The sequence below is a fragment of the Heterocephalus glaber genome, unplaced genomic scaffold (assembly GCF_053883595.1).
Source record: "Heterocephalus glaber isolate CG9 unplaced genomic scaffold, H.glaber_assembly_v1.0 deba00001447, whole genome shotgun sequence".
NCBI lineage: Eukaryota > Metazoa > Chordata > Mammalia > Rodentia > Bathyergidae > Heterocephalus > Heterocephalus glaber.
Genome location: NW_028258299.1, coordinates 12015331 through 12031987, shown reverse-complemented (window position 1 = coordinate 12031987; position 16657 = coordinate 12015331). Strand labels below are relative to the sequence as shown.

General features: G+C 47.1%; 1 protein-coding gene across 2 annotated transcripts in view; it reads right to left on the bottom strand.

Annotated features, from left to right (window-relative positions):
* Fyb2 (FYN binding protein 2) overlaps positions 1-15409 on the bottom strand; it is a 140535-nt gene extending 125126 nt beyond the window's left edge. The window contains exon 1 of one of the 2 annotated variants that reach the window (XM_087214481.1): positions 14969-15409. In XM_087214481.1, the coding sequence (XP_087070607.1) occupies positions 14969-14977 (9 nt within the window). In that variant the 5' untranslated portion in view covers positions 14978-15409. The remainder of the gene's footprint in view (positions 1-14968) is intronic. The other variant, XM_087214480.1, reaches the window with a different exon arrangement.
* Positions 15410-16657: the final 1248 nt, after the last annotated feature.

Genomic DNA, 16657 nt, shown 5'->3' with positions numbered 1-16657 from the left:
ATTCTCTTCCCTTGCTCCCCTCTCTGCTCCTGGCCTCATGCCCAGGCAACTAACAGTACCCGTTGAGAACGACACGGGATCTGTACCGCAAGCATTCAGTTCTCCTCCACCCAAGGGAGACCTGGAAAACACCCGAGGAGACCCCGACAAGGAAAAAACTGGCAATGGCTGCACACAGAGATGGCACTGGTGGCCCAGATGCTGGGCTCCAGGCCAGCTTGACGTAAGTAAACAGCAGAACAATCAGAAAGCAGAATGCACAGGCTCTTCAGCCTGGAATGCAGGGGTCAACAGCATCAGCTGAGCGTTCTCTTTGTGCTAATGGATGAGAGGGAAGAATAGGACTTTAATGTCAGATGATGGCTGCAAAAAGAAAAACCACAGCCAATTGCTTTGCTTTGGGATGAAAAAGAGAGGAACGGCAGTGCAGCGATTTCGCTTTCTGATTCTACTGTGTATGGACTGTGGGTCCTTGAGAACCGTGCAAGCATTTGACTTGTTGAAGCCAAATTGAAAATACAAATAATACTGAAAGCACACAATTGCGGTCTGAGTATCTGCTGTGTCACTCTGTGACCTGGGGAATCCAGCTTCTCAGTGTGTTCTGCTGTACAGTGAGAGACTTCCCAGTTTGAGAGTTCATAGTAAGGATTAGCGATCCAGAGTCTCCCTTGATCCTGGCTGCAGTAATTCGTGCTGCTGAAATGAAGACGCCTATGGCAATCTGTTGACCACAGTCTTGTGCAACTGCCCAGAAATGAACTGTTTCTCACAGAACTCCCGGCCTAAGTAAGTTAGCTAAGTCACTTGTCGACTGTTTGAGGAAATACAAACTGGGTAATATTTAAAAGGCAAATAATGTTTGCATGGCTATCAAGTAATGTGAAATATGAAGACATTTGAACAGAATCAAACAACTCAGACGCGAGCCGTTATGTCTAAGTACAGTGTGAGCCAGCGAGGCGAGCCTGGCCCTCAGGGATGCTCCAGGTAGGAAGAGCAGCTGCCGCTGAGGATCGGCTTGGCAAGGAGACGCCACAGAGGGCTCAGATTCCTCTAGCAGAGCAGCCACCCCCTGGTGGCATGGCAAAATGACCTACAGAACTGCCAACCCTCAGGGGATCTGGAGAGAAGATTGGGGGATGGCTGCAGTCATTGCTGAGGGTCTATGAGAGTGTCTCACATTTGAAAGTAGCTCTAACCACGTGCCACGTCTCCTACACATCTGGAGGATGACAGGGAGGAGGGGCTTGGATCATTCAGGGGACACTGCGTCCTCCTCACCTGCACTCAGGCCCTTCCCCAGGGTGCCCTGTCCAGGCTGTGTGTGGGCCACAGGCTTCAGCAGGTGTGCAAGTCCACAGTTCTGTCTGGCTACTGTCCCCCTGTCCCATACATTATGAGTGGTCATAAGAGACAGACAGGGCCTTCCTCTAGGTACACGGTTCCTGCTCCAGGTCCTTTGCACCCGCTGTTACCTATGTCTGGCCTGCCTTTTCTCTCCCACCTTTTGCTGCATGCTGAATGCCTTGTAATCTTTTAAGACCTGAATCAGAAATATTCCCCCTGGGAAAATTTGCTCTAACTTACCCAAGTGAAGTGAAAACACTGTGCCTGTCTGTGTCCCCAGTCATTGGAGTATAATTTTACCGTTCACATTACAACTGTCATATTGCATTACAGCCGTATTGCTTTTGTGTATCTGTTAAACTGTGATCCATCTGAGAAAGACTTAAATTGTTTTCCATCTTGGATTCTTCGCATCTTGCCTGTTAATGATAGCTCTCTGGGGTCAGACAGGCTTGGGTTGAAAGCCTGGATCCATTCCTTGGAAGCTGTGTGGCCTTCAGGGTAAAATCACTAGGATATATTTTCTTCACCTCAGAACAGAAAAAGTAATGTTACTTATTCTGGTCAGATTGTGGGCAGATTCAGTTATTCATGAGAAGGACATAGTATTATAGACAGCTACGTTAGGTGGAAATATTCTAGGCAGATAGGACCAGACCCTCCATGGAGTCAGTGCAGAAGACGAAAACACATTACATCTGTGGATGGAGGCACATCTATCTAAGGCCAGGCCTGAAGATAAAGATGGAATGGCCAGTTCTACATGCCTCCCCAACAGAACAATACATTGAAGAGTACTATAATTGGTATCACCTGGTTCAATAAAGTCTAGCCAGACATCAGTCACCCCAGCAGGTGACCAGGACCTCCTGATCCATCTCTCCCTATAAAGGTCCTTGTTCTTTCCATGTACACTTGCTTTGTGACCTGCTTCCCCACTGGATCAGTATTACCTAAGCAGCTATACTTGTAATCTTATTAGTTGATCATAGTTGATCACCTTGTGATTTTGCTCTATAAAACTTCCTTTGAGGAGTGGGCTCATTGGCAACCCACTTTCGGGTCCCCTCCTGCCTCTCAGGAGCTCTCTCTCTCTCAATAAATGTTTCCCATTCTTGAACTCCATTGTTCCTTAGAAATCATTCTTTGATTTTGGAGAACACGAATTTGGTGTATCTGACACCTAGCAGGTTGGGAGCTACGTTATTTCTCCTGTATCAACAGCACCTACTCCCCAAAATATTATTGGCTGTCCTTGTAGTTTTTGCTCTTGCTATTTAGTCACTTAAGCTACCAGGAGAGAGAACAATGGATAGGGAACAGACACAGCTTTTTCCAAGTGGGATTTCTAGAGTATGAGATATTACAGATAATTACAGAATTTCTGTTACAATATGACACATATTCTGAAAAGAGCTTTTAAGTGAAGAATGGTCAGGAAATCTGAGCTCTGTGAGGCAAATAATTCCCTCCCCAGCCCCCAAAGATGCCCGTGCCCTAACCCTTGGGACCCATGAACCTGGTTTGTCACGTGGCTTCATGGCAAAGGACTCTGGAGATGGAGAGTGAACCTGGTCACCCAGGTGGGCTCAGTGAAATTCCAAGGGTCCCGCAAGAGAGAGGGTGGAAGAGGCCTTCACCCTAGAAGACACCAGGATGAAGCCGAGACCTCCGAGAAGATGCTGAGCTGCTGGCCTGGAAGCGGGAGGAAGAGGCCACAGAGCAATGAATGCACAGCTCAAAAGGCAAGGAAACCATTCTTTCTAGAGCCTCTGGGAGAGATTCAGGCCACAGACACATTCAGACTTCAGACTTCTAACCTCCTGTGCTATACCAATGTTGGGTGGTGCTTTAAGCCACAATGTTTATGGTAAGTTATTACAGCACTGTGGAAAGTCATGTGCACTCTCTGAAAGAAAACTGGGGATACAGAGGTCAGGGTAGATTAGGTTTTTTTTCTTTCTTTTTTTCAGTACTGGGGATTGAACTCAGGACCTTGCACCAGTGAAACAGGAGCAGTGCCATTGAGCTAAATGCCTAGCCCTAAACTAGGTTTAAAAAAAAATGTTTATTGGTACAATTCAGATAGACATCATGATCGCATTCATCATAGGGAATTTGTACCTGTACATGATGTATCTTGATTCCCTTTTTTCCCCCTTCTCCTCCCCTCCCTTCGACCCATCTTTACCTCCTTATTTACAAAAGCCGTTTCCGTTTTTGCTTCTTTTCTCATTTTTTTCTTTTTCCTTCCTTTCTCATTTTTTTCTTTTTCCTTCCTTCCCCTCTCCCTCCTCCCTAGTTTCCCCTTCTTTTTTTTTTTTCTTCTTTTACATTATCTAGTATACATTTTGGTCCCTATTTACACTTTCATTTTCCTACACCAGAGAGACAATGTGACACAGTTTGTATTAGATAAATCCTGGAAACAACACAATGCCCATCAACTGATGAATGTATTTAAAAAATGTGGTTTTCCTATACATGGTATATTACTCAGCCATAAAGGACAAGCTTGGGGCATTTATAGCTAAATGGATGTACCTTGAAGCTATCCTCTTAAGTGAAATAAATTGGACACACGTGTATAAATATCAGATTATTTATGTATTTATGTATGCATGAAATAAACCAGGTTTTGATGAGACCAAGAAGCCCCAAATCTCAGTGGCTTAACCAAAGGTCTCTCCTTCCCCACCCCCAGATGCCACCTGTCCCACCTGAGTCAGAGGTGGAGTCTGCTCCCCACACTCCCTCAGGGAGTTACCAGCTAGTGAAAGTCACCATGTCAACACCTGGCTCACTATTCTGGGGCAGAGGTGGCAATAGCACAGAAACTCACATCTGCTCACAGGTGCCTGGAGTTTCACCTCCACAGCAGACGGGGCTTGTCATATGACCCCAGTCTAACTACCAGAGAAGCTGGGAATTGTCAGAAGAGCAGAGAGAACATTTAGTGGGTACTAATCATCTTTGGTCATCATACTAAAAGGGGGGCTGAGGAAGGCTTCTAACAGGGACTGGAAGATAAAAGGAATTAGCCAGGGGAAGAGACTAGGAAACCGGAATTGGGCGAATGGGAAGGAGGGTGAAGATGGAAGTATATTCAATCTTGGCATCGTTTTTTCTAAGGCAAGATCTACATGACCATTCACAGCAAACTTAATGTCTATTTGGCCAAACAATCAGGCATGAAAACTGTACTTTTCCCATATCATATTCCTTTTGGATAAAACCTCATCTAGTCATTTGGTGGAAAGTTCACTTAATTGTATTTTTCTCATTTATTTGAAAGAAGTCTTGTGGGGTTTGGGGGCCAGTAGCTACTTTTATATTTGGTTCCTCTTTTAAGATTTTCGCCAACCTTGGGTCAGGTTGGATGGTGAAATGTCAAGCTTGTGGATTTCATCGTGATCCTCAGTGCTCCAAAGTAATGCACAGTTTAGTAAACACCTTTATGAGCCTAAAAGTGGCCAATCAAATCTGCACCAAAGGACAACTTGAAAAATTATTCAAAGATTGAAAGTAATAGAGCAGAAGTGAGTTGCAATTCAAATGTCACACATCCCTACACCAGGTATTTATTTCATATATATATATTACTTAATTATAATTTCTATATTTGTATATTGCTTTATAATCCACAAAACACCTGCCAGATGATCTCATTCGATCCTCATGACCATCCAAGAAGGCAGACTATGCAGTATTAATTCCATCTGACAGATGAGGATACTTAACCTTAATAATGTTAAGTCATTTTCACAGGGGGACATAGCTGGGATGGGAACCCATTCATGAGTCCAGCCATGCTCTTCTGTAACCAATTTCCTTCCCCATTCTCATTCATCCCTCCAGAGTGAAGTACACTACTGCCACATACTCCAAGACACTTCATGGCTATCATTAAGAAAGTTTAGGAAGTATAAACGTTTTATGATAGCAGCTGGTTTTGAATGCCAGCTATGTGCTGGGTGATATGCTAGCAGCTGAATATCTAAAACACATTTAACCAAGTTCTACTACTATTTTCATTTTGCAGATGAAGCAACCAAAGCAGAGATGCAGGGGATTTTTCCAACTGCACATAGTTAACATGAGATTTGTATCCACCCAGTCCATCCCCGGAGTTTGTATTTTTAACTATTCTTTTTGTTTTTTGCAGTGCTGGGCATTGAGCCCAGACCCTTGCACTTGCTAGGCAAGTGCCCTACCACTTGTCTGTTTCTAAATACTCGTAAGTGACACATCTGTTACAGCCAGGACATCCTTTGGCTGTATCTGGCTCTGTTCCACTCTCCCCCTCTAGATTTCAGCTTAAAGTCCTCTATCAATCTCTACTCCATCACTCTTCCCTGTGTGGGATACATTCTCCCTTTCCATGGTCCATAATAGTCCATGTTTTCTTTCCTCCACACCTGTATTTACCATATTTTATTATGAATATCTATTTTTCTGTTTCCTGTAGGCTGATTCCTTCAAGAAATTTCATCATCATCATCTTCACTGACAGCAACACGAGCTAACTCTTACTGAGCATGTCCAAGCCTCAGACCTGAGTCTGTGGCTTTACATTTTCCTTAGTATGTGTCTACAGCACACAATGATTACATTCTGTGTTCTGTAGACCTCAGTCATAGCAGCTCCAGGCACTGTCAATAGGCAGGTAAGGATTCCTATGAGAGACTCAGAGAGGTCAAATAACTTGCTAGAGGTCACACAGCCAGTAGGTGGTAGCGCTGGGATGCAAACCCAGAAGAGGAAGATTTTTAGCTTGTGTGGTGCTGGGGTTCAAACCCATGGTCTCACCCAGCACTCTACCATTGAGCTATATTGCAAGGCTGGAAGCTAAGGCTTAAAGGATATATGTGAAGAGTTTTTCTCTCCAAGAAACCTAGGTTATCCAAAGGACAGATGCAGCTGAAAAGAAAGAAGGATCTCAACACACCAACACCATGAAGCTTGTCTCTGCTTGGGAAAAAAAAAATCCATGTTGACCATATAAAATCCCAGGGAAAATGCACAGCAAAGCATTCTCACGGTCCTTCAAGTCTCTCTCTCAGAAAAGATGTTTCTTCATAGTCTGCATTCCTCATAGACTTCGATTAATCTCCCAGCAGAAAGCCAGAGCCTATCAACAACCCCCAGGTAAAAAAGGTGGTCCAAGTTACAGCTTCGACTCTTCGAGTAATTCCCAATTAAGTCCTTAAAATATCAGTGTGTGAAGACATTGTCCTTACCCTGTGGGGTATAGATCACCCCTATCTTTGTCAGCTGAAGAGATAGAGAAGTTGACTTGCAACTTCACAAGACCCTACTTAGGAGAGAACATTCAACCCCAAGAACCCCTGTGTTCTACGCCAACCCAGCAAAGCAGCGTGGAGCTGGGGGCTGTAAGACATCAGGAGGGACCCACTCTGCCTTTCCAGCTGCTAGGGCTGTGTGAGCAAGGGGCAAGTCCACCCAGAGGGCACTGTAGCATAGGTCAGGAGTGGGGCCAGAGTCCCCGAGTTCAAGGTTGAGCTCCATCCATTGGATATTCCTTAATCCCATGGCCTTAGTTTTCCCGTGTGAAAAGTCGAGATCATAACATCTGGGTATATCTTACAAACTGGTTCAAAAATACACACAAAATGCCTTTCTTTGGCCTCATTCTCCTACCCAGATAAGTAGCAAAAGCTTTATTTCAAAAAACAGTCTTGACCTGGCAGTAATAGTCCATGTGACTTTGGGCCAAGTCTTCAGAATTTCACCTGGGGAAGGCAGGTGGATTAGCGTCTTGCACTGCCGCTATGAAGCTGACATTCAAAGATTTTCATACCCAACCTCAAAGGAAAATTTCTGGCTTGTGGAGAAGTTAAGAAGATTAGCGATGGTTATTGTATTTCTTGGTAAACACACAATTTTACTCCAAATGGAATTGAAAACAAAAGCGCACAACTTAATATCTCCATGCTTATTTATATTTTTCTGGATAATGAATTCCAAAAGTAGTATGATAATCAATACTGAGCATCTTAAGAGTTTAGAGCCAAACATCTGGTTCAAATCCTTGCTCCCTGGTTCTCAAGCCAGGAGATAAAATCATGAAGAAACCTTTGTTTCTTCATCTGCAGAATGTAGATCTTGTTCTCAGAGTTTTTGTAAGGTTTGAATGAAATCATGTGTCTAATTGAACTGACACAAAATGAGTACTACACAAATATTACTTGTCATCCTTCCTGCGACAATAGTTAAGGAAATAGTAAGCAAGAAACTGTACTGGGTACTGAGGGAAATTAGGAGAACACAACTTGTTCACACAGCCACTGGTAATTCCTTTACTTCTGAGAATTATACTGCCAAGCTTTGGGGCCTCTTGTATGTGACACAGAGATCAGACAAGGCAGAAGAATACATACAGGTTGAATATCCTTGCATTAAAATGCCTGGGATGCAGAGCTTCAGGGTTTTGATTTCCTTGGAGTTTTGAATATTTAAATATGCTTACTGTGCTATTTCGGGGTTGGGACTCGGATCTAAACACAAAATTCCTTATGTTTCCTGTACAACTCAGACACATAGCATAAAAGGAGTTTTACTAATTCCTTAAATAATGTTGTACATGAAACAAAGTTTCATGGTGTGAAATTTTGGGTTGTCCCACCAGCACTCAAAAAGTTTCAGATTTCAGAGCATCCCAAATTCTTAATTTTCAGATGAGGGATGCTTGCCCTACATCAAATTTTTCCTGAAGTGTCTACCACCCAGCTCAAATGTGACTAGCATGTTAGGCTAAGACTGCGGGATATTTTGATGCTAGGTGGTATTCATTTCATTTAAATTCTTGTTAATTAGTGAGTAAACAGAGTCCTACAGAGGAGAAATAATTTGCCCCTAAGGGCACACAGGCAGAAGTGACAGAGTCCAAGTTAGGCAGAAGTCCTGAGGCTCCAGCCCAGGGCTCTGTCCTCATCCCACTAATTGGAGAAAAGCTCTTGCCTACACACTCAAAACAGCTGTTGGAAAGGCCAAGGCACAGCCGACTTTTGGACGAGTCCTTCGAAGGGTGTGGAAGGTGCCTGGCTTCTTAACAGCTCAATGCTCCTCTGTTTCTGTACATAAGCCTTCAGGTTCTTGAAAACCTTTCCCAATTTTTCTTTTCTTAAGGTCACATGCTGACCTTTGAGATAAACTGCTAGCTGGCTCATGATGGTGGGGCTGGAGCGCTTGGAAAATGGTTTGAATTCTAATGTCAGCCCTGCTGCAAGTTGTAGGTTGGGGAATTTTGATTATATCAACCCTAATGAATGTTAGTGTAGGATTTTATTATTTCTACACCACATTCAAAAATACTATCCAATGTAATCCTTATAGACAAATTGACAAATAAGTATTATTAGATACACACAGAGATAAGAAAAATTAACAGAGGGTAAATGGCTTGTTCAAGGTCACATAGCCAGTGGGTGACAGATGACACAAATTATGGTCTCCCGAGTTTTTGAAAACTTGTAAAGACCTCTGTGCAATGTACCATTCACTATTACCACGATAAGAAGGGGCCAAACCAATGCTTAAGAAGCCAGGGTGGTGGTGTGCGCCTGTAATCGCAGCATTCTGGGAGGCTGAGGCAGGAGGAACACAAGTTTCTGCCCAACCTTGGCAACTCAGCAACTTAGTGAGACCTTGTCTCAAAATAAATTTCTTTTGAAAGGGCTGAGGACATAATACAGGGGTGAAGACCCTGGGTTTAACCCCAAGTCGTGAAAAAAAAAAAAAAAAAAAAGAACGGAGACTTAAGTTCAACATGCCTGAATTTGTACCTGATTCTGCATTTTGTAAAGTACAGAAGATGGTAACAGTAAAAATAATGGAGAAGAATAAGAAATAAAACATCAGCTCTTTCCAGGATGATGTTACAAATGGCTTAATTATTATTTCTGAAGCACATTATTTGTAACTTGGCTGTATGTAATATGTTGAACAACACGAGGCATTATTTTGATTAATTTTTAAGACTCCTTCCAAGGGTATGTTCGTTTCAGCTTTATAGCTGTGAAAACCAAATCCAAGAAGTCAGCGATGGGCAGAAACACAGAGCGTGACCCCAAGATCAGTTCTGTACCTTTCCCAGGCCAAGTGGCAGCTCACACTTCTGATCTTGTCCCTGAAGAGCCACGCTCAGCTGTGGCTTTTGGAGACCTCAGAACAACAACAGGACAAGGGACACCTCCCAGGTTGGTTGGGGAAGGCCCTGAGCTGAATATTTACAATAGTATTTACATTAATTCCTTAATTACTTTTTCATAAGGCCTGAGTATTAGTTTACTAGGCCACCACAGAGTGTTCCATGCACCTTTGTCTTGCAGTTCCAGAGGCCGGAAGTCTGGGATCAAAGTGCGGGCAGTGTGGTCTCACCAGGGTGGCTGGGCGGGAAGGGTCTGCTCCAGGACTCTGGAGGGGGGGGTGTAGGGCTTCAACCTGGGCATTTTGGAGGACAGGGGAAGATAGAATTCAAACCAAAACCACCCACCTACATTACTATAACTTCCCGAATTTTTGATTGGTAGAGATCACTGCCCTATGAGCACATTGAGTGTTTTCAGCTCTTTCTGTGTGTTAAGGTAGTTAAGCCTCAGGTGAAGGCTAAGAAGTGGATATGATTTTCTCCCTTTTGCAAACAAGGTAAAGAGAAACTCAGTAACTACCCAAAGCCAAACAGCTAGTGCATAGTCCAGCTGGAAATGGAAGCTGGTCAGGATGCCTCAGGAACCCTGCTCTTCACCAGTAAAGGGCCGGGGATTTAGCTCAGTGGTTCAGCTGCCTGGCTCACAAATACAAGGTCCCAAGTCGATCCCCAGTACCAAAAAAAAAAAAAAGCAGTAAGCTTTGCTGCCTCTCTGAGTACACATAATCCTGCTCTCCAGGGTCTCACAGTCCAGACCTGGGTCTGTTCACAGGGCCTGAGTCCTGGCAAGGTGGGGAAAGACCGTTCTGGCCAGGGAGCTGGGGGAGCCTTCGAGGAAGGTGGGGCCTTAGTTGAGCCCTACATGAAGCCTCTGCCAGCCTGGGTGAGCACAGAAGCCGTGCTGCGGCCAGGAGGAACCCGGGGACTGGGGCTCAGAGGCTGGGGTCGAGGGTGTGGGGGAGCCTGGACAGCCAGGCTCAGGGATTGGGAACAGCAGAAGGGGATCTGCAGATCTGCCTGTGAGGACCATTTCTCCCAGGAGGGTGGTTTTGAGAGGGGCAGCTTGACTCAGTGGGATGCTCAGTGGGACGCTCAGTGGGGTCAGCGTGGAGAGAGGCTGGCTAGCATGACATCAGCCTGCAGTGCAGGTCTAGGCTGTTTGATGTCTCACTGTTCAGGGCTGAGAACCCAATCCAGGGATGCAGTACAGCCCCTCAGCGAAGACAAACAGGGCATGGCCACCTGTGCATGACCTTTCCCTTCTCCGGGACTCTCCCAGAGCACTCAGAAGCCATACCTTTGGTGGGCTGATCTCAAGCCCCAGCACCCTCCACTCCTGGAAATGACCTTGTTAGCAACAGTGAAGCCATAGGCAGCAGGGCCACTTCCTTAGCTGCTCCTCTGGCCTGTGAATTATTCCTTAAATATCTGATTACTCAAGAAAAGGAATCTCTAAAAATTGCTCTGAAAGTCTTGCTAAGTAGTACTGCAGACATTCAGACCTGGGCCCTGTCCCCCATAAGCCACAGGAACGTCCTAAAGCCAGAGGACATCAGAGCAGGATGACAACTCCAGATATTTTGTGGCAGCTCTCATTTTAGAGGTGAAGTCCCTCAGCACTCTCCGCTTGCAGGATACAGTTCATACAGCTGTGAGGGCCTCTTAACCTCTGTCCCCTTTCACTTCTTAGGATTCCATTTTGGCAACTCTGTTCTTTTAGCTTTCTACTCCAGGACACCTACTTGCAGGAGCGTCCATCTCCTCACTCACGTAGCTCTTCTCATCTCTGCTCCTCTGCCCTCATGCTGCCCTGGTCTTTTCCTCCCTCCTTCCCCCTTTCCTGAGGTAACACTACTCGGTCTCACATCTCCCACTCAGACACCAGTTTCCCTGAGGAATCCCCATGCTGGGTTGGGCCCCCAATCTCAGTGACCCCATTTTAGCTCTGACTTTCTGCATCACTCTACTTTTCATGTCATCCTGAAGAAATCTCCTTTCCTAATGCTCCCCTCGGAAGCTGAGCACTGAGGTGGCTTCTCAGATGGGCATCACATGTAGAAGATGCCTGCTACACACCTACAGGAGGATGGGCTCGACCTATTGATTGGCTCCTCCAATTTAGACTTGATTCTGAGAATGAACAAGAACATTCACTGAGAGTCCAGTGTACCTGGGGCCCTGGGTAAGAGCTCAGGAGATGTGTTGCATTTTTTCCAGCTCTCCCAACTCAAAGTGCTGCCATTCCAAGACTGCAGCTCAGAGAAAACTTACATGGCTGAGGGCATGCACTGGCCTATAACTTCACTCTGAGAAAAAAGAAAAACAACCTCTCTGTCTGGGGGTCTAAACTATGTAGTAAAATATATTTCTATAGAATTTCCTTGAGTCTTTCATGTAGGGAAAGGAAAGCTTTCTTTTATAGCTGGAAAGAATGAAGGTTATCTAGTCATTCCAATATCTACTGAGGCAAAACAAATCACCAGAAAAACAGAGCAGCCTAAAATCACCATGTGTCCTCACCTCACAATCTTGGGGGGGTGAGGAATTTGGGCAAGGCTCAGCTGGGTGACTGTTCGGTTCACAGGAATGGGCTGGTGTGGAGGCTCCAGCATTTAGCAGGAAAGGCTGGTGAGAGGTGTGGCTGGAACTGGTGCCCAAGTGAGGCATGAATCTGTGACTTGTAGACAGCTGACTTGGAGCCTCAGCACCTAGGGGCTCAGTGCTGTCCTCACACAGCCTCCGAAGTCGCACAGTGCCACATGGGCCATGCTGTGTTGGCCAAAGCAATCACAATTCTGCAGACTCCACTTCTTAATGGGAAGAATGTGAAGCTCGAACACCCGCGTGCCCAGCAGCATCCTACTGCAGGTGTATTACCTCCCCTCTACCTCCAACCTGGCCTTGGACTCCCATCCTGAGTAGCCACCTGTTTATTCAGCCCCTCGATCTGACTCCTGGTCTCCTTCCACACCTGCTCTGTGTTAGAGTCATCTTAGAACACATCGACTCCAGTCTTCCAGATGTTCAGGTTTCTCACCTGGAGTCTGACCATCCCTCATTTCTTTCCTCAGTTTTTAGAAGGAATCCAATCCATCACTAACTCCTGTTGACACTACCCTTAATATACAGATGCTCCTCAGCAGACAATGGTGCTACGTTCCAATAAGCCCATGGCACGTTGGAAATATCATCAGCCAAAAACGCATTTTATACACTCAGCCTGCCAAACTCACGGTGCAGCAATACAGTGCAATGCAGAGTACCGTCGATTACCCTGTGACCACATGGCTGCCTGGGACAGTGGCTCACTGTACTCCCAGGCATTGTGTGAGGACTGCACCACATAGCACTAGCACATAGCACCATTTGGAAAAGATCTGAATTCAAGACACAGTGTTTACTGAATGCATCCTGCTTTTCTACCATCACAAAGTTGAATCACTAGATAATCCCAAGTCAGGGACTGTGATCTAGAACATGACCACCGGCAGCCCCTGTCGCTGCTAAGGCGGGTATGAACCTGAATCCCCTTCATTTGGATTTCTGCAACACCCTCCCAACTGGCCAGCCACCTTCTGCTCTCACCTTCCTCACCATCTAGGTTCAGAACCGGAGCTGGGTGATTCTTATCAAGTATAAGTTGGATTGTACCACTGAGCTGCTCAAAATACTTAGGTGGTTCTCTGCCTTACTCAGAAGAAAATCCGGTTTCAACAATAGGATCTAGAGCCTATTGATAGACCCCCCTCTACCTTTGACCATTTTCTCCCTCCTTCCCTCCCTCCCTCTGTGCTATCCATTCTAGGCATTTTGCTCTTTCTTGATCATAGAGACAAGTTTCTGCCTCAAAGCCTTTGCACATGCTATTTTCGTCCTATAGAATTTCCTTCTGCTCCAAGGCCACCTGGCAGTGATGCCTTCCTTGAGACTATCTCACTTAAATAGCACCCTCTGCATGCTGCCCCAGCATCCTTAAATCTTTTCTGGCTTTGTATAACCACATTGCATTTACTGCCATCTGACCTATGTATTCTATTTATTGATCTTCTCCCACTACAATATATTTCATAAAAACAAATAGCTTAGACTGGTTTCTTCTTACACCCACAGCATCAAGAATGAGACCTGCCCACAGAGAGCAGGTGTTTAAAATAAGTGCATTTTCTAAAAAAATAAAACAAAATCCTTTTAAAATGAGAAACCAACAACATTTTTCTTTCGATCACTTTTACCCCTCTGAGCAGTGAAAATTATGCAATCATTTGTTTATTCCATAAAAATGCCACTGGCTAACATTTTTTTCCCCCAAATTGCCTAACACTTTGCGGCTTGTACTATGCACTGGGTGGCTGTTATTGACGAGCCAAGCCCGCAGCCAGCGGTAACATTCTGACCCATTTCCCTCCCAGACACGGATGGGCAAAGGCATCGACCCCTGTCCTTGTGTAGATAAGCTGAAAGAGCGGGCCTCCGCGCAGATCCTGGTTCATCAGAGAGGGAAAAATAGAAATCACTTTCCTTTCTTGTACCCGGATGAAATCTGTTCAGCCCGGCGCTTTTCCCCCAGGGAGGAACTTCTCAAAAGCTGCTAAGGAGCGAAGTATGGGTGGGGTCGGCCGGGAGGATCCCTGAGGCCTGTCTCGCCTTTTCCCCAAACTCCCCTTTCCGGACTCTGGACTGCCAGAAAGACCGCTGGCCCGGGACAGAGGGGAGTGTTTCCAGGCCAGCCAAGGCTGCAATGAGTCCCCTGTCCTGATTTAAAAGCAAACATCTGGGTGGGAAGCCACACGATTCACAGGAGAAAATGATTCGATTCCAAATGTGTAATAAAGGAGATATGGAAGCAAAGCACACACGCGCACATTCGAAAGAAACTGATTTCGGAGGGGAAAAAGGAGCGCGGAGCAGGAAAAGGGAAGACCGGTGAGTGAGGCGCAGCAAGCCCAGCTCGCAGAGAGCGCCAGCCCCGCGGGAGGGCAGGGTCCTCCTCGGCACGGGACAGCCCCCGTCAGCTGTTTGAACACGCACCTCCACTAATCTCGAGAAGTGCTTTCTCTGGGATAACCCTATTTTACGATGGGAACTAAGGGCTCAGAGCACACATACGCTGGCCCCCGACCGCACTGTTACTAGGAGCGGAGCCCGGTCTGAAGTCCCAGGCCGCCGGACTGCAGAGCGCGCGCGGCCGCCTCTGTCCTGGGGCCGGGGAACCCACGAAGCCCCGGGGAAGCCGGATCCGTTCAGGAGGGCACCGGGGCTGGCTCGCTGGAGCGGGTGCCCTGCTCCCCTCCCACCTGCCGGGCAGAGGCCGGGGACACCGAACTGCGCAGTGTCCGACCCGTCTCCGCCGAGCAGGAGGCGGGACGCGGGCAGCCGTCCCGGCCTCTGCGGGGGGAGAACCAGCCCAGACCCGGGAAGCCCACGTCCCGAGCGAGCGGCGCCCTTTACCTCTTCCATCGCCCTTCTGCGAGGCAGGGTCGCGGGGAGCAGCCCCGCTTCCCAGAGCTGGATCCTGGGACCCACAGCGCGACCTTCTCCGCCTCTGCGGGCCTGGGGCGCACCTGAGCCCCGCTCGCCACCTGCTCCACCAGCTCCACCTGGGCCTCGGCTCCGCCCTCGCCCTGGCCCGGGGCTGGGCGCCCAGGGCAGGGGGCGGGACGGTCCGAACACCAGACGACCCGGGCCTCTCCTCAGGCGGCAATTCCCGCTGCTCCCCAGGCTGGCTGGTGTGACGGTCGGTCACTCCCTTTCCAGGGGACTTCATTTGGTGCCCGTGCCCCGGGGAGTTGCTCAGACTGGACGCTGAGGCCGTATCTACCCCCTCTGCCGAGGGCTACTCAGTTTCACAAAAGGCTTCCTCCTGGCCGGGGAAACCAGAGCCGAAGGGGACAGAGAGTGGCTAAGCTCCAGGGGTATTTAATGGACACGTGAAAAGGAGCGAGGATAACAGAGCACCTGATTTAGGGCAGGTGTTTATTATGCAGGTATCTGCGTGCCTGATTGCACTTAACTCTTCCAATAGCCCTGGGAAGCGCTACTGTCCCATCATTAACAGGTGAGGTTCAGAGAGATTGTATAACCTGGCCATAGTCACATAGGCAGGTGGGAGACTCAACAGTCGAACCCAGATCTGATTGACTCTTAGGCGACTTTGTTTTCTGGCAGAAGCTGTGTAGGAACTCAGAGCTCAGGTCAGCCGGCAGAGCAGGCGGCCTGTGCCCTGCTGTGTGTGCAGCCAGAGTGACTTTTCTTGCTCTGTTTGGGCCAAATTCTTGAATAAAAAGCCTGTGCTCTCCAGGTCAGGGGAGGAGGTGGAGGTGGGAGAGGAAGCCCCACCTCCAGGCCAGTCTATCAAAAATACAAGCAGAAAGGCCCCAGTGAGACACTGGTCTAGGGGCTGGGTGTCTGGATACTACATAAGCTTTGGGTCAGTATATTTTAAACTTAATTACTTGCAGTAAGATAAACCTTCACAGCATGACTGAGACAGGTACATGTAAGATAAAACAGAAACTCCTTGAAGCAAAAATCGCTTTTACTTTGTGTAATCACTCTATTTCCTACTTTTTTTTTTTTTTTGTATCAGGGATTGAACTCTGGTCCTTGCGCTTGTGAAACCACTGAGCTAAATCCCCAGTCCTTATTTCCTGTTCTTGTCTGAGCCATGACTTGCCCTTTACTTACTAAATGGTCGGCGCACCTCCCCATGCTCACTGGCTTCCATTTTGATTTTGATCGACCCTGGGTAGACGCTGCTCACAGATTGAGCCCCGTTTCTCAAGGCTTGATGGAGGCCCACTACAAAGCTAAGTGACCTCTGTGAGCCCCTCGGCTGGCCCTCCCTTCTCACTCCTATCTCTGTGCCTTTGTAAAACAGAGGAGGAAGTTCCCAGGCCCCAGCTTGGGGGTAACTGGGCTGATCCTTTCCCCTTGCGCCTAACGCAAAGGCGCCTCCTGGTGGCTGCAGGCCAGGCGTGGGAGGGCAGCCGGGCTCTCACTTTCTGGGCCCTTCATGTATGCTCAACTGTTTTCTCAATAGCGGTTTCTCTGAAGTAAGTTGGCAAATCCCTCTGAGATGCATGCCCTTCATCCTTCAAGCTAAGTAAGGGGGCCACCAGGGTTGGTGTAGGACTAATG